The 18722-nt window shown below is 43.8% G+C and overlaps 1 protein-coding gene across 1 annotated transcript in view; it reads right to left on the minus strand.

Moving 5' to 3' along the window:
* Positions 1 to 1764: 1764 nt before the first annotated feature.
* maml3 (mastermind-like transcriptional coactivator 3) overlaps positions 1765 to 18722 on the minus strand; it is a 91690-nt gene continuing 74732 nt past the window's right edge. The window contains 3 exon segments of the mRNA XM_034533349.1: positions 1765 to 4028; positions 5456 to 5534; positions 6735 to 7001. Of these exon segments, the coding sequence (XP_034389240.1) occupies positions 2926 to 4028; positions 5456 to 5534; positions 6735 to 7001 (1449 nt within the window). The 3' untranslated portion in view covers positions 1765 to 2925.

An 18722-nucleotide genomic window follows, 5' to 3' on the forward strand; every position in this document is an offset into this window, starting at 1 on the left:
TCAGAATTCTGTACAGGATAAAAAGAAATAAGCAAATCTCAAACTAGAAAAAACAAATGAAAAAAATTCCAAAAAAGAGAGGAGGTTTACAATACAAATTAGTAGTAAGACATTGTCTGAAGTGCAATGGCATAGCTCAGATGGGTTAAACGTGAAACCAAAAAAAAATTCAAAATAAAAATACTTCTCTATTTTTCAACAAACAGTAAATTCTTTACAGAGTAGAGACTGTATTATCTGATGTATTTAAACCTGTAAAAACATATTTACAAATAGCCATTATCTTTTATATACTTTTTCTCATAATCACATATATGTCAGCACCAGTAAAAAAAAACAAATAAAATAAAACAAAGAACATCAACAATTTTTGTTAAAATGTTGTCTACAGACTTGGTCCCGGTACATAATGATATTTGGAGGAAGCTTCTATTCTCTTCCTGAAGGGATTTAAAACCATATCATGAACCCTACTTTGAAGACAAAAAGGTCACAAAGGCTGTGACCTTAACACCGACCCAAAAGTGTTTCCATACCTTCCTGCCTCCAGTGTGGAGAGGTAACCCTCAGGTGTTTTCCTACACACCGCCTCCATTTCACCGGTCCAACAATGAAATCTAGTTTGAGCCTGCCTGGAGCACTGAGCGGTATCAAGGTTTTGGAAGCGTGAGCAGTGGAGCCATTGATGCGCTGAGAGCTCTGCTGCATTTCCTTCACAAGGAAGGCCCAAACAAGCCAAGAGTTTATCTAGACACTGACAGAGTTTTATATATTTCACCCTCTCCCCCTGATACCACTGGGGAACGCTACATCCCTAAACGTCTGCCTGCTGTTGACCTACAGACCGCACACAGTGAGACAAAGGACTTCTGCTCCCCAAACTTGACCAAACTCGTGGGTGCGACCAAATGCAGCAAAGCTGACAGGACGATGGGTTAAACTTTGTATTTAAAGGGTTGGATTATACAACATCAACGAGCATGAGAACACATGTTTTGATGGCAAGGAGTTAGTTTACAGAGAAGAAGGCTTTTTGGTTTGTTGATTACAGCATCATCTTCCAAACTTTCACTCCGATGAGCTAAATACAAAGTAATGCAAGTACAAACACGCGTTCACTCATCTTTTAACCGAGATTACAAAACAGTTAGAGAAGTAAGGTGTTGTCGACGACTACTGTACTAAAACACATATTTATTATGCAACCATTAGGGCAGAAGAGCGGAAAGCTTGTTGTTGATGAATGAAAACTATGAGGCCTGAAGCCTCCAGTTCACCGGAGTGAGCTCAAAGAAGGGGAGACACTGACTTCAGTGATAATACTGATTGTTTTGATGCTAACTGGCGCTAACCGTCGTCACTCTTTAGGCCCAATCCGCTGTCTGAAGTTTCGCTACTGTCTACAAAACAAACTCAAGGCTGACCAGTGGTTCATTTTCCTAGTAAAGCGCTGGAAGGGGTGAACTCGTATTTCTTCACAGTAGTGTTACAGTATAGCACAATTACGTTCTAGTTTGGAGCGAGGGTGTTTTACAGCTGCAGGAGAAGCCACGATGTAAAGCAGGGCTACGGTGATAGACAACCAGCTGTGTCACAATGGGAGGGAAGGTTGTGCTGCAAGACGGGAGGACAAAACACAACTAAAAGAAGGCTAACTTTTTTTTTTTTTTTTTACTTTTAATTGACAAAGACACAACCAGCATCATTGTTGGAGATGAAACACAGCAACAAACAAACCGTGTGGGTGGGTTTTTCAATGAGCTGTTTTTTTTTTCCTTAAAAAGAAGAAGTCACTTGTGGTGCTTGAATACATTCAGTGCCCAGCAATCGTTTTGCTTTGTGTCAGCCTGACGCATGTGATGTGGTTTGTGTCACACAGGCAGAGGGTTTAATGTAATATTAGCTCCGTTAGCTGTCTCTTACTCATTCGCTCACCCTCCCAGGCTGATGCTTATTTGTCTGTTTGTGTGTTTATATATGTGTGTGTGTGTGTGCATGAGCTTTTGAGTCCAAGTGCTTGCTTTAGCTGCCTATTCTCCCCCTCTTTGCTTTCCACTCTTTTTCTTCCTCTGCATACATACCCGTCATCCCCGAAAAAACACCACCCAGGTCGGTTGCCTAGCAAAAGCACTGGAGGGCGGAGTGCGCTTGTGTGGCACAGTAGAGGAACATCATTTGTTCTGTTGTGATGTTCAGAATTTAAACAGAGAAAGGAGTGTTGAGAGCGAGGAACGAGTCTCTGGAGAGAGGGTGGGAAAGACGGGAGGAGAGAGGGAAGCAGGATGAGAGGGAGGGAGAGAGAGAGAGAGAGAGAGATCAAGTGAAGAGAGCGCGAAGGCGACAGATTTGTGCGTGCGTGTGTGTTATGGATATGGGGGCACAAATCTAAGAGAGGAAATGGGAGCGCTGAGAGTGCTTTCTCCTCCCTTCAGCTCCTCACATCGTTGAGAGATCTGAAGCACTGAGCTGGGTGGCACAAGCACACAAACACAAATAAATTGCTGTCTTGAGAACAAGTCTTCCTTCCCCTGCATCAGTTTGCAGTGTTCAATCAGCCCCTGCTGAAGCTCAGGCTCAAAGCATTGCTGTGTAAACGGGGCTCGCTTTCAAACACTTGAACATGAGAAAAATTCATTCCGTTGAAAAAAAAAAAAAAAAAAAGGGAAACTAATGAAACACACCTCTTAATCTCTATATTGGGTTTTCATTTATATGCACGAGACATAATAATCACTCTCTCCATCACACACACACACACGCACACACACACAAAACATAACACAAGAACTCATTTATAACCTTGCTCATGTTTTACAAACAAAAACATGCCATCATGTCATCCTTTTTGTTTTACTTTCTCAGGTTTTAACGTTTGTCCTACTTTTAGTTCATCCAGTAAAAACTCATATCCAGTTTCCCCGTTGGCTATTGGCTAGGGAAGAACTCCTCCATCCAACCATCGCTTGAGTCCAGCTCCGCCCCTGAGCCATCGCCCAATCCAAAGGCTCCTCCCCCTGAGGGCCCACCCCCATATCCATAGGAGGACATGTCCTGATTGGCTGTCCTCTGGTAGCCTGGTGGCTGACCTCCAACCCCAACACCCCCTGGTCCATAGGGTCCACCTCCTCCTCCCCCTGCCCCTATTACAGGCCCCCCAGGGCCCGGCCCGAACCCCCCCATCCCAGTCATCCCCTGGCCCATCATCCCCTGGTTCATTCCCTGGTTCAAGACCATGGGCCGGGGCTGATTGGTCCTGGGCTGACCGCCCATGTGAGGGCCCATCATTGGGCCTGCCATACCGGCCGCTGGGTTGCCCACTCTGGGGTCCATTCCCTGGCTCATACCCTGGCCAGGACCCTGAAAATGTTGCTTGGCCATGCGCGGGGGTTGACCTGGCTGCATGCCATAACCCTGCGTCGAGCTGAACCCCACCATGTCTCCTCCCCCTCCCCCTGTAGTCCTTCCGATTCCTCCACCCATGGCCTGCAGACTCTGTCCTTGCTGCTGTGGCCAGCCACCAGCCGACATTGCTCCGCCTCCTCCTCCTGCTCCCAGCATGCTTTGCAGTCTCTGTGCTTGGGCTTTGGCAATGGTCGGGCCTTTGAGGGGTTGCTGGGTCATGGAGTTCATTAACATCCCCTGTGCTCCATACCCTCCAGCTCCACCACCTCCGGGGCCTCCAGGCATACCTCCGACCCCAGGACCTGCACCTGCCTGCCGGGGCGGCCCTCCGGCGGGATTGTGCTGTGGTGGAGGACCCATGGAGGCTTGGACACTTTGGCTCTGGTGCTGCTGCTGGTGGATCATTTGGCTCATGGAGGGATTGAGCCCATACAGGGAACCCTGGTTGGATCCTTGGTTGCCGTAGGGTAAGCCCATTTCAGTTTGGGGTCCCACAGAGCCCCCCTGTCCCTGAACAGAGCTCATCTGGACCATCTGCTGCTGGTTCTGCTGCTGCTGTTGTAGGAGACGGGCGGCCCGAATGTTCTGGAGAGCCTGGCTTCTGGACGCCAGATCCTGGGGAGGACCTAGGAGAGAAGAACCGGAGGAGTTGAAACCAGATAACAGAGACAATAGAGTTGGGAAAGAGTAAAAAAGGCATATGGATACATAAATCCAGAAAGGAGCTTGGACTTTCATAAAACAGCTTTGGAGTCTTTACACTGGATCCACTTAAATCATCAAATAGCACGTAAGACGTCAGTGCTGAGGCAAAGATTTATGTTTTTGTGACAACGTGTGACAAACATTTTTCTCTCTCAATTTAGTTCAAATCCTACTACGTTAAAATAAAACCGAACACAGACAGTATCTCACTTCTCCTTTTCACTGTCTGGGTAGTGGCAGAGCTGAGGAAGTCTGCTAGCTCGGAAATGGCTCTAAATCCTCTAATAAACCCACTTTTGACATCATTCCACTAATCCCTCACCTCACAGTTTGGACTGGAACAGTAACAGAGGGGTCAGAACGAAGAGGATCACACACTCCAGACTCGGACGTAAGTACACAATAGCCACAGCAATTCCACATATTCCTTCATGTAATAATTAATATATATAAGTATAGTGATTATGATTGAGATCTGATTGCATGTGATGCAAACGCAATCATTGCTTTTAAAATCACTGACACACTGCTGGATAGCTGAACTACCAGATATATTTGTAGGCCAGAGTTTCATGCTGAAGGCCCCTCTTCCTCTCCATACGATCTCCTAGACGTGCAGACAGACTCTTATGGCTATAAATGACTTGACTCCTTCTCGCTTGCTGTATTTCTCTTCATCTCTCTATCATCCTCTTATCCTCTCACCCACTCATCTTCCTGTATCTCTCTCATTCTTTCTTTTTCCAATCTCTCCTTCTACTTACTGTATCATCTACCTATTCCTCATATTGCCAACCTGCCCCTTTCTCCCTCTCTCCCACTTCCCTCCTCTCATCCATCTCTCTGACTTCACCGGAACTCTGGGGGATCCAGGACAGACAAGTTGCCGTGGTAACAGGCAGAGCACGAATATTCTATATTTTTTTCTTTTTTGGAGGGAGCGAGAGAGAGAGAGAGAGAGAGAGAGAGAGAGAGAGAGCGAAAGAGAGAGAGAGAGCGAGAGAGAGAGAGAGAGAGAGGTAAAGGCTGAAGAGCATCTGAGCGCCATCTGATGTATCTGACAGACAGTGAGGACGAGGTTTGGTTTCAGGGTGATTCTCAGTCAGCACTGCTGTTTGCATACATGTTTTTAAGTGTCTGTTTCTGAATATGTCAGAGTGTGAACTGTAAAATCTGTTGAACGTCTAAATGTCTTGGCTCTCAACCATGTATACCATACTCGCTGCAGACCATGTGCTATTTGTTTGTGCAACCATCAGGATGTTCTGTAAAGAACTACAAACTGATGCAAAAAATGCATTTTCTAATGCGACCATTTATAAAATGGAAATAAGTGTGTGTGTCTTACCTTGGTACTGATTGACTTGGGGGTATGGATTCCTCTGGCCTTGTCCCATCTGTCTGGGGAGATGCTGCTGCTGTTGGAGCTACACACACAAGCACACACACAAACACACACAATTGTTAAGAGCGTAGGTTAGCAATGAGTTACATGCCTTCATATCTAATTCATGAATTCGGGATTTGGTATCATTATGGGATACAGACAAGGAAAAGGGTCCCACAGAAAGAACAGTTAAACAAAACAGATTGTATGAACATAAATAAATACTGTTGCAAAATACACACTGAAGTCTTAGTATATAACAACAAAACAGGGCTTTTGCTCCCTCGAGGTACATTGGGGGCAAACATATTGATATACTGATTTGTTGTCATCAAATACTTGCATTTAACTGAAGGGTGCGAAGCCTTAATTTCTCCATATTAGATTGTTTTGGTCGTTCTTGCACCTTAACATTGTGTCGCGAGTGTGGATCCAAAAGGTACGCTGTCAGAGTCACAACCTTCATCGACAAGTATGAATACAGGGACCAACCTCACTCCTCTCTTCCACAAATAATAATGGAACTGAAATAGGAAATTTAAGGCAGCCCTGATGCTCTATCGTAGCCATAGCATTGGTGCAGGTATAGCACATTAAATGGAAAAGCCTAATTGTCTAGGTCCTTGCAGCATACAAATCAGTTACTGAATGTGTGCCTGGAAAGCAGAAGGTGTTGATCATTTAAATAAAAGGTACAATATTCATTTAGCAATGTACACTAAACCCCAGCAGGGCGCGTTTTCTTTCTGACTCATATTTGTGTGTCTGTGTATGTTTTTGCAGATCCAATTAAAACCAACATAGTGGGTGGTGACTCCAAAGTTCAAAACTCTTTAACACTTGAATCCCTCACAGAGAGAGAAATAAAAAGAAAACACAGCATTATCACAGCAGGTGGCATGTGGCAAACACGCAAACACACACACACACACACACACACACACACACACACACACACACACACACACACACACACACACACACACACACAGGAAGTAGTGAAGAGGGAGCTGGTTGAGGGTAATTATACATGCAACCAGACAACAGTAAGGAAGAGGAGAAGATGAGCTGCTCTCGTTAGAGCTGCAGACACAGACACATATACAGGACTGTATGAACAAACACAATTAGAATTGAATGCATGACAGACGAATCACACAGGCCTAGCCATTTTGTTTGATCGCCACACCATCACACTAGCATTATGCTATGAGCGTACTGATTTAAAAAAAAACCTCACCTGCTCGGCCAGTAGTTGCTGCTGTTGCTGTTGTCTCTGCTCTCTGAAGAGCTGCTGTTTCTGCTGCTCCATCATTTGCATCTGCGCCCTCTTCTCCTGCTCCATCGCCATCATCTGTTTCATCATTGCAGCTTGCTGCTGGTTGCCCACGTAGCCCGGAGGTGGTCCTGACCCCTGGTTGGGCCCTACCCCTGAGGCCACGCCCCCGGAAGGGTGAGGAGGCGGGATGGTGCCCGGTGGTCGTGACATTCCTACCACACCTTGTTCCTGTAGACAGAGAAGAGGGGGCCGCTGTTCCATCAATCACTTATCAAGCAAGTCAAAGGATTCGTTGTAGTACACACTTCTTGCCAAGAGTTATGTGAGAAGATGTACACCAATCCTATTTCCATAAGTGGCATTGATTTTCTCATTTAACGTTCAGCAAGAAAGTACAAAAGAGTATTTCCCAAAATGGTGTACTATAAAGTACACTTAAGTCTACTTAGATGTTTGTAAATCTCAAAAGGCTAAAACCAAACAAAAAGGGCTAAATTAGCTTTTTCACACCTAACAAAGCCATTGCAAACTCTTCAAACCTCTTCTTCAGTGCCTTTGTTACTGCTCTTTATCATAAGAGAATGTCTCACAATGAGATCAGGTACAGAGAAGAGGCATACATAGTACACTCCGAGCGTTGTTGCCATCCACAGTGACACCTTTGCACAGTCTGATTTAGGCATAAAACCATAGTGAGCCATAATGCTGTATGATAACTCACAAAAACACAATCCAGCTGTCTGTGAATGAGAGTGAAATACAAGATAAAGACAGAACTGCCTCAAGATTCAGCTCGTCGGGCCACCCTGAGTCCTCCCAATGGGGCATTGGTTGGTCTTCGCTGCATACATTATCTTCTCATTAGCATATAAAGAGCACTTCCTCCTCCACTCAGCCGTATGTTAATCTCTAATAGGATGAAATGGCCTGCTCTGACCAATGGGAGGGGAGCGTTTATGAATCTATTAAAGGTTAGACAGCTGAACGAGACTGGACATCGTTTAGGCCCGCCGGCAGTAAAAAAGGAGAAGAAAGAACAATTCAGGCCACTAAAGAGTGTTTGCACACATACAAATGCAACAACACACAGAGGAAGAGACAGTGTACAACAAATCACATTTAACTGCAGGGCAAGAATGAACAAGAATGAAACAGCAAAAGCAGGATTACAGACGCGCATCGTAGCATTGGCAAGAGCCTGTAACACACCACTATACTCAATATGTTTTGAAAGAGCCAAAGCCTCATAATCCGTATTGAGGCTCAGCTTTTCTTAGAAAGGAGTTAGGTGAAGATAAACCTCATATATTAGAGCACAAAAAACCCTGTGGAGCAAACAGAATCGGCTGCTTAAGACCGGCTCACCAGACAGCCAGACCAGACTGATCGATGTTCAGAGCTACGTGTCTCATCTCCGGTTGGCATGTTCTTACCGGATGGCAGTGAAACAATGTAAGTAAGGAGCAGAGGGGAAAGAGGAGGCGTAGTGTAAACAAATGACCAACGGGTGGCAGTGGTGATCTTTAAGCATGCATTTGTGTGTGTGTGTGTGTGTGTGTGTGTGTGTGTTTGAGTCTCACTGGCCTCCCCTCAGCAGATGGCTCAATCATGACGGTTCTGATCTACGATCTCTCCCTCTCCCCTACTCACTCTTTTCTTCCCTTCTCTCTAAACACCCCACCATCAAACTCCTTTCTCCACTCTTTCTCTGGTTCTCTCTCTTCCTCTCTGTAGACAGGGGGCCCTGAGTCATGTCCGCACAATTGCTAGGGAACGAAGGAACGGAAGAGAGATGGATTTCAAAGGAAGGAGGAGGGGGGAAAGTCTGAGAGAATTAAAGACTTTGGTGGAGGTGGCGTGTGTGTGTGTGCATGTTGCAGTGTAGTGGCAGTTTTATTACTGAAAATATTACTTAAACTAAAGCAAAAGAGAGAAGTAGGTGAGGGAAAGGATGAAAAAGAGCTGATGAATCGGCAGTAGAATCACTAGTACTTCAGTGCTATTAGTAATTTGCTGAAGCGTTGCTAATGTACACTGAATTGAATGTCACGCCAATAAAGCTTATTGAATAGAGAGCAGGTATCCTCAAATTAATTGAAGGAAAAGAAAATGTGTGAGGAAAGGCAGAATTTGAAAAAGAGAAGGATAAAAGGAGAGAAGATCTTGCTTTGGGAGAAAAAACAGGAGGAAACGAGCCAAAAGAGGAGGAGTAAAAGGTAGGCTAGAGGGGAGGAGAGCAGGTACCCTGGCAACAGTTGCTGCGGCGAGGAGCAGATGGCGCTCGGAGGAGCAGTTATGGCCGCCGCGCCTGGTCACCCTCCACAAACACACTCACATTTATCCTCAGATTTTACTTTGGCTTTCAACCTATTCTTTCTGGGTTTATCAGTACATATTCCAGCCTCTCTGTCCTAACTCACGAGTGTTGTTGAATAATGTAACAAAGAGCATCGAGAGTATCGTCTGTCTTTGCCTCTGTTTCTCCGTCCGCCCTCCAGACGCTTCATTCTGGCATCTTAGACTGGCTCAAGTCAGTCCCGAGTTCCATGCTCTTCAACAGAAATGGGTCAGCAGCAGCTAATGAGACTCAGTGGTTTGCTCTTGACTACTGGAGGAACAGAGGAACAGCGTTTGAAACTGCATCAGGTACTACAAATTGCAAATAGATCAGTTTAAAGCAGGAAGGAGCAGAGCGGATAAAATGAAAGCAGAGGTGAATGTATCACAGGTTGTTCTGGAGGACGCATGTGTGTGTGCTTGTGTGTGTGTGTGTGTATATGTGTGTGGTGGAGCCTGTCAGCGTTATTGAGTTAGGAAGCATGGAGAGCCCAGGTGATTACATTACACGTGAAGTGAGCGGAAATGTGTGTGTGCATGTGTGCAAGTGAGAGGGGGGGAAGCGATAGTGTGAGAGGTTGTCCATTTCATTCCTACGTCTCAGGGAGCAGAAATGAGTGTCTACTTTATTCTATGTGTGTGTTTGTGTCTGTGTGTGTTTAAAGGTGTATCTGGATACACTGGTATGGCCGTACACTCTCCAGTCAGGATTAAATCTCCTGATCCCATGGTCAGCGCACAGCGGCTAGATTTAAGGCTGCACTTGATACTATAAAAACACACACACAGCAATGTGCAGCCTGACACACAATACTGTACATGCAACTTGAAAAACAAAGAAACACAAAGACAGACTACTACAGCTGTACACGATGTCTTACAGTTGCATGCATAAAGGCTTTCAGAAACACAACTGCACATAATGCGTAAACACACGTAAACACACGCACACACACACACACACACACACACCCTTTAAGAGCAGCGGCGCCTGGCAGCAGAGTGCTGGGTGTCTGTGTGCTCTCCAGAGTGGCTCACATCTGTCACACACTTGTGTAAGAGAAGGAAGGGAGGGAGGGAGTGTGAAGAAGAGGAGAGCAGAGAGGAAACAGAGAGTAAGGGCTGGATGGATGAGGGGATGCTTCATTAGACTCATGCAGACTACGGCTGCCATCAGACTGAGAAAATTAACAGGAAGTCCATCTGCCTGTGTTACTTCTGGGGGGGATTCTGCATTTGGAATCAGCGCTGGATGTTGCAGCAGCTGATGGTTTGTGGTACAGATGCATGGAGTGAGCTAAAGCTTTGAAGGTCACAGGTTCATCTCTCTTTCACAGCGAGCACTCATCAATGTCTGACTGTCCTTGAGCTTCACACTGGTTGACCTTGCACTCTGACCCTGCTGGTGACGTCTGTAGAAATATGCAAATCAAAATGCTGTAAAAGACACAAGTAGTAATCGGACGACTCTCCTCAAAGAAAGTGTGAGCTGGAGTTTCAGCATTGACATCCAGCCTGAATACATGTATATATACTGTAGCAGGTATCGATTTATGTAGGATGAATAAAAAGATGAACATAAAGGCTGTCATGGTAATACGTATTTGTCAATGCATGGAGGGGTAAGCTATTGTAGATTATATACAGTAATTCACAAACTATAGTACCATACTCAACAATACAAAGCAGCCACTTAACATGAACACATAGTTGTCCTTTATGACATCTGTGAAAATAGTCATGACTATATAAATAACATTGTACGCTCATATTAAAAAACATGCAACAACTACATGTCAAAGAATATATGATTTATATGCTATCACAGTTAAAGCTGCGTTAGCAGTGACTTACAAATGTCTGCTATTGCTAACCTATGTACACTCGGAGATGACAATCACATGGAAATGGATAAAAAAAGTGAACTTCTTAATGTCTTTTTGTCAAAATATAGACAGCTCAAAATACAAAATTATTTTTTTTAAAGCAATGCAACACGACTCTTATACTACAATGAAAAATATTAGGTTGCCGAAGACTGGATTTTGTGTCAGTCAGGTATCCCTAAGCAACAGACTCAACCTGCTCCTCATTATATGATAACGGACAGAATAGAGATGGGTTGCCAGCAGAGCTAACTAATCCACTACGCAATGCCCTACACAGATGACCAGTACAATGCATACAATGTGCATGTGTGTGTATCACTATCAGTTTTCTAACTTGCAGTTTCTCAAAAGCAGCCAATCATAGCATAGCTTTGGCCAGCTCTGGCCAGGGTCCGACAACCAACAATGTCATTGTTTCAGAATAATATTGATTAATATCGATTCATATTCGATTAATTGTGCAGCCCTAATTAAAACAAAAACACAAATGGACTTTTATGACATTGTGAAGCTGCGTTGGCTCATGGGATATGTTGTCTTCATTGTTAAACAACCACCATTGTTGATGAAAATCTATCCGATGTATTAAAGTTGTAATCATGTCCATTAAGTCACAATTATTCTCGTTTATTCTTTTTATGTCAATGCATTCTAATGAAATAACCACAAGTAATAGATTTAGTAACGTTGTAAGTTGCATCTAATGTAACGTTACTAGAAGAGTCGATCACTATTGTAGCTAACGGTATCCAACAAATTCAAATCAACAGTAAACAAGAGAGCTGCTCGAAGACTTCCTTCACTCTCTGACACGTCATCCAGAAGTTAGAGCAACTTGAGGGAATTAAGGACACATGACGCCATTGTAGGCGACTAAATGAAACACACAATCAAATGTGAACATTAATGGAAATATTTTTTAAAGTACACAACTCAACAAAGCATATAACTAATGTCTCTCCGTTTTAAGACATTTAATGCTTAAAAGTTAGATATTATACCTTTAAGTCACCCAATAAGACGACAAGACATGAGTCAGCATCTGTTCTCAGTATTTGTAACGTAGAAAACAAACAGACATGTGTTGTGTATTAGAGCGCATGGTTAAAACATACGTATGCAGCACCTGACACACAACCATAACAACGCAGGTACATACTAAACACATACACACACTAGCCCCGAGCAGATGGTGGAGCCAGACCTCACAGTATCAAACTATCCCCTCAGCGCCAAAGGTAAAGAAAAGACACACACACACACAGCTAGTAAAAAAGAAAAACAGTGGTTTGATTCTTAGCCACCAGTTGTGTCAAACACTTCCACCGACCTACTCAAACCCCAGCCCCCTCAAACACACACACACACACTTACTCAGTTTGTCCCTGAAGAGAGTTATATTTAAACTGCTGGAGAGGAGTCTTGCTCCCCACAGAGGTCTGTTTAATCTCTTAACATCTCTCAGCTCTAAACCCTAACTGGCCTATTTCTGAATGTGTCTCTCTCACACACACACACACACACACACACAACACACACACACACACACACACACACTAAAGAGTAATACATATAACCCCTTACTTACTTTGCAAAAACAATGGACTGGTTTAACAGGTTTTCTTGGGATCATCCTTTAACCATAACTGAACGAACATGTTGTCATGCAGGGATGCTGTGAAATCCATGTAGGCATGCATGAGGGAATCAATTTAAGTAAATGAATCCCTGTAGCTGTGTGGCGGCACTGTAACTCTGAACAAGGCCTTTCTCTACATTCACGGGATGCCACCCACAGACAGCCGAGCCTGGAATGTCAGTTTGTGCTGGTTTTGCGATGACATTCCTTAACATACAATTTACCCAAACAAAAACTTGTTATCCATGTTTGTCTTTATAGTTACAGATATAGTACACATTTAATATTCACTCTATCGACTAATGACACAAAACTAATGTGCAATTCAATATCTTTATGAACATGAACAACTACCAGTAAAACAAAATCCCCATTACTTTATGTTTAGTGCTAATTAGCAAGTGTTATCATGCTAACATGCAAAACTAAGATTGTGTACATGGAAAGCACTATACCTGCTAAACATCTGCATGTAGGTCTTCGTCATTGTGAGAATGTTTGCAAGTTGCATGTTTGCAATGTTAGCATTCAGCTCAATGCACCACTGCGTCTAAGTATAATATAGTTATAGAGTCTGAGGGGCGGTTCTCAAAAAGAGTGCAGCTTTTGTGGCCGCTCAGCCTGTGCAAATGAGACATACAAATTACAGCTGCACAACTTTATGGGGCTGTTAACGCCGTCTTATCATGAGCGCAACATCTTTTGTGAATCGCACCTCGAGACGGGCAGATAGCGTTTGCGAATGAAGGACAACTCAGGGTGCCATCAGTGGTCGCAATATATTCTTTATGAATTATTCTATAGTCTGGATTTAAAAGAGGATTTATTATTTAAATGTCCTAGTCTAATTCCTAAAACTAATCATTACATATTGTTTCCGCCCATCTTCTCACGGCTGTTTGTTTGGACCTATAGTGAAGCAGTTAAACCGCTGTTCTAAAGGTGTGTCTTTGCTCTTAGCTCCACATGATTTCCCTCTTATGAATGTTATTACTGAGGGGGATAAACGGCTGCAGGCAGTGGAATATGACGTGCGGTTAGAGGACAGACGACAGGAGTAAATCATGCTCATGACAACAAGCGAGGAGGCGGGAGTGTGAGCCGAGCAAAGGGATGAGATCATTGGTGGCCGGGGAGTGATTGTGGCAAGCAGACAAGTGTACCACCCTGAGAGGGACCAGGTGCTATAGTAAATCACCTTGGAAACGGTCGCCATGGATACCTTAAAGACACACGTGCGCACACGTGAGAGGAAATGTCCGGGAGAGTGTGTGAGGGATGTAAATGTCTGTATTTAAAAACGGGAGAATAGTGCGTGTGTGTTAGAGAGGGAGAGAGAGACCGAGGTATTTCTGTGTAATCTAATCATGGCGGCTGAGAATGGTATGTCTGAGTGACAACATCGAGCCACAGCAGGTGGACTGCTCTTTCTCTTTCTCTCCCCATCACTCTCTAGACATCGGTCTCTTCCCAGAGAAAGAATCTAGAGGGTTTGAATTATTCACAGCTGTGATCAGTGCTTTAATGGAGGTAAAGATAAGTTCACACATCTGTCCATCCTCCATACCTCCCTCTCTCTCTCATGACAGTAAACTGCCTTTTTATTCATCAAGCCATCCTCCATCTTTCTGATTAACCTCCTCTTCAATGTCCTCCTTCACTGTCTCCCCACGCGCTCTGTGCTCCTGTCTTCCTTTTTTGCTCTCACTCTATCCATCCCTCTTTCTCTCATTCAATTCAGATCCCTCCATCGAGCCACTCCACTGCCCTACGCTGCTCTTCCTTCCTTGTTCTCTGTCCACCCTTTGACTCCATCCATCTTGCATTTATTCCTCCCTTCTTTGTTCACCCGCTTCAAATCGCCCAACAGCGCTTTATTTCTCCTCCTCCTCCTTCTTACTTCCTCCCCGCTTTCATTTGTTTTACATGTTTCTCATTTGTTTTTCAACATCTACGCTCATCCATCTTTATTCCCGCTATAGCTCATTTAACGTCTGGATCCGTCCCTGCCTCGGCTGCCATCATTCTGCTCCACCCCCTCCCTTTCACCATTTACCGCTTTCCTCTATTTCACTCTCTCATCCTGGTTTCTTTGACTCCATCTTTACCGAATGGCCGTATAACCTCAACCTCTCTTTGTCTCTCCCTCCTCATCTACCTCTCTAAATCTATCTCTTCCTCTGTCATAGCACCCTCATTATGCCTTGTCCTCCTCTTCACTCCCCCCCTCTCTCCATAGAAGCCATTAGGTGCTGCTGTAAGGCTATCACTCTTTTGCTCTCTCCCTCTCTTTTCACTCTTTTCTTCTCCCTCTGCCGTAGTCTCGGGGCAATAAGCTCCCCCTTTCCTTCCCTCCATCCCCATGCCTCCTCAGTCTCTCCATCTCTCTCTTTCTGTGTTTCTTCAGGCGCTCTTCCCCCCCCCCTTTTCCCTCCCCACTCTCCTCTCGTCTTCACATCATCTGACTGCCTTCCGCTTCCATCCTCTTCGCCTTACCTCCATCTTGATTTCTCCACCTCCCCTTTCCCTCCATCCTACCATATTCCAGTGAGATGGTCCAGTGTAGCAGTGTGCTTACATACACTCTATACATATATATATATATATATATATATATATATATATATATATATATATATATATATATATATATATATATAAATAAAATGCTTGTTATAGTGTTATGCTTTTGTCAGGGTACTAAAATTTGTGTCTGGGAATGTGCGGCTGTCTGCATCTCGGTAATAGATACGCGCCTTGGATCAAAACACACCCATATGTTATTGACTAGTCTCATCAAAAAGTGGCTTGGCCTTGCAGGGCTCAGTCCTGTGAGATGGAATTACCCTCCTCCTTGATAGTTCAGCATCAATTAGAAGTTAGGATGATGCATACGAACCTGTGACGAAATCTGTGTATATAAGGGCCGGGCTTCCGGTTCTAGAGAAGAGTTGTTGTAAATGCATTGCAATCTCAGCGCTTGTACTTTGCTTGTGATCAGAGAAATAAATCTACCAGAACGAGAGAATTTGTTGGCTGAATTCTTCCATAGGCTCTACCTGGCAGACAATTTTGAACCACGCTTACAATATATACATATATATATATATATATGTATATGGTTGTTGTTTGTAAACATACTGTAGGCTTTCAGGATTACATCTGCTGGATATTCGCTCTGGAGAAGGGATATAATGAGGAATAAATAAAAAAATGTTGTCCACTTATTGTATTAGAAGGAAACATTCACAAATCAGTCAGCACAGAACACGTTATCTAGAGTGCACAAGCTATCCTTACTTCCTTTTGTCTTTCACATTTAGCTGTCTTCAGCTATCTCCATCGCCCTCGACTCGGCCCATCTTTGTATGCCATTAATCTCCCTCCTCCTTTACCTCCTCTGCCTTACCTCTCCCTCTCTAAAGCAGGGGGGACAGAGCGAGCAATATGGAAACAGAGAGCGAGAGAGAAAATGACCATTATCTAAGCCAGCATCTGCAATAATTCCACAGCAGACTATTATCCACAATAGAGCCAAAATGGCCTTTGGTAATATGATGAAATCTGCAGTAAAAAGTAGAAATGGGACTAAAAGCGTCAGAGTGTAGAAAAACCTCCATTCCTCAGCTGCTTTATTACATTATTGTATTCTACTCATCTCTCTCTCTCTCTGTGTCTGTCTGCCTCCCTCCCACATTCGGTGCATTACTGTGTGTTTCTCCAAATTCTCTCCATTTCACTCTGTTTGTCTCTTTTGCTCTGCTTGTTTGGCGATACCCCTCCCTCACCCCATCAAACACGCATATGCACACACACACAGTGTTCCTCTCTATTGCTTTTTGTCTCTCACTTTCTCTTTCTTCATCCCTTTCTCTCTTTCTCTCTCTCTCTATGTCAATGTGACCCTCTATGAGTGAGTGTCGATCAGTCATCGGATAACAGCCCGTTCTCAAAAAGTAGGAAGTGGAAAGTGTAGGTCTCTTCCTAATGCAGCTAGAACACTAATCCAACTTACACACGAGCAGACAGACACATGTGTGCGTGGATGTGACTGTGACAACGGGAAAAGGAGCTTCCAATCAGTGGAGTACCACAAATAGGTGCAGGAAAAACAATTTGCCATCATTGCTAACAGCTGCTGCTGGTGTGTGAGAGAGAGAGAGAGAGAGAGAGAGAGAGAGAGGGAGGGAGAGAGAGAGAGCCCTCCTCCACTGCGTTGTCCCAAGGGAGGTGGAGAGGTGATGTATAGACCCTCTTCTGATCGCACGACTCAGCAGAACAGATGGACAGGGAGAGAGATAGAGAGAGAGGTGTACAGTTGTAGACTTAACAAAAGGGCTATGTGATGGTGTGTGTGTCTGTCGACTGAAGATGCTGAAAGAAAATGTATTGTTTCAATAATCTTTTAAGCCAGTATGCACTGTGTTCCTTGCTATACATCTGCGTTTCGGACCTTCTTTTTCGATGACTATGATGGGATGGTGACTAGACGGCAACATCATTAAACTCTACCTATGACAATAGCAACATGCAATATTGTACAAATTATCAAAACAAAAATTTTCCTTTAGTGTTGTTGCAACACACCTGGTTATATTCCAGCTTGTTACAGGCATTATAGTGGACTTAACACTGAAACAGGAACCTGTTTCTATCAAAATCTGCACACATTTTTATGCTAAACTTCAAATTTATTTGACCAATGACTGAGAATTTATTCTATTCTTACTCAAGTGTTTCTCAGAGGGATCTCTGTCTTTTTCTGCCCTTTCAATTGTCAATTTGGTTTAACCATTGTACAGCATGTTGTTCTCCATGGACACAAACATGACTTTTAACAAACCCTTCATACAAAATAACATCTATTTGTCTACAACCTAAAAGCATGACAGACAATTAAAAAAATATAGAGAAAGTCCTCTCAGTTATCTGACTGGAAAGAAAAAAGCTTTTGAGGTTGGAGATTATAAGTCACGGCCGTATAGCTCTGTCTTTTTAGCTTCTAAATGCTCCATATGTTCATCAGCTAGTTGCTAACTTGGTTTGGGGCTGGGCAGGTAACGTACAGTTGGTACATCCAACACATTCTCATACCAACGCGTCAAATAGCAGCTCGGTCAGTGGCAATACGCTACAGACGATGACACTCTTCCTTCTAGCGTCAACGTTGTATGACTCAGTGACGGCGTGTCAATATAACCTCATTACATTTTTAGGCAAAACCAGGTTTAGGCAACAAAACCACTTAGTTAGGTTTAAGAAAATAGCATTGTTGAAACTAACTTGACTAAGTACGTGACTACCGCACGACGAACAATTCACGTGACAAAATGTCAGCGAGATTTGCATGGAAACGAACATCGGCCTTCTGGACATCCTGTGTAATGTTACAGGTGTGTGCGTCGCACATACAAGCTAAATGAGCCTCGAGTCAGAGGCCGGCCGAGGAGCAGTGACAAAACTGTGTCTAACAATGCAGCTTGGTAGTGAGAATGGGTTGCTATAATAGAGCTTTTTTTGTTTGCCATATGACCAAAACAGTGAGCTACAAATGGAGTAACGCTCTGTAGAGATGAGAGGAACTGAAGAGTGTGGTCACACCGTCTGTGGGTTTATCACTATTAGAACCACTATACATTACAGACTTCCATTGTTGGTATAAAATACAGATTTTAAGTTTGATCAAATATAAAATACTATAGCATATTACACATACAGTGATGAATTCAATGGTGTGCTTAGAGCAAAGCCTAAAGCATGAACAAATTGTAGACACAGACGTGTTCTTCACAGAACATCCATTTGTTCATGTGTGCTAACATATTGCTTCTTTGAACGTCTACCTGTGTAGATAATGGCAGACCTTCACTGGCTGACATGAGGTTGTGAAACTCTGGTAGTGAGGCCGCTAAGCCAGACAAAAACCAGGCCCTCTCCACACAAAACGGAGCCATAAAGAGTCAATTACCGCGGTTGTGACCAGGGACCCTTCCTGCTGCAGCCTTATCATTTCTACAAAACAAGAGCAATTGAGGAGTGGTTAAGAAGGAGGGAGAAAACCAAGTGACGGGTGGGTGGAGGGAT

This window comes from Cyclopterus lumpus, chromosome 1 (assembly GCF_009769545.1).
Source record: "Cyclopterus lumpus isolate fCycLum1 chromosome 1, fCycLum1.pri, whole genome shotgun sequence".
Lineage (NCBI taxonomy): Eukaryota > Metazoa > Chordata > Actinopteri > Perciformes > Cyclopteridae > Cyclopterus > Cyclopterus lumpus.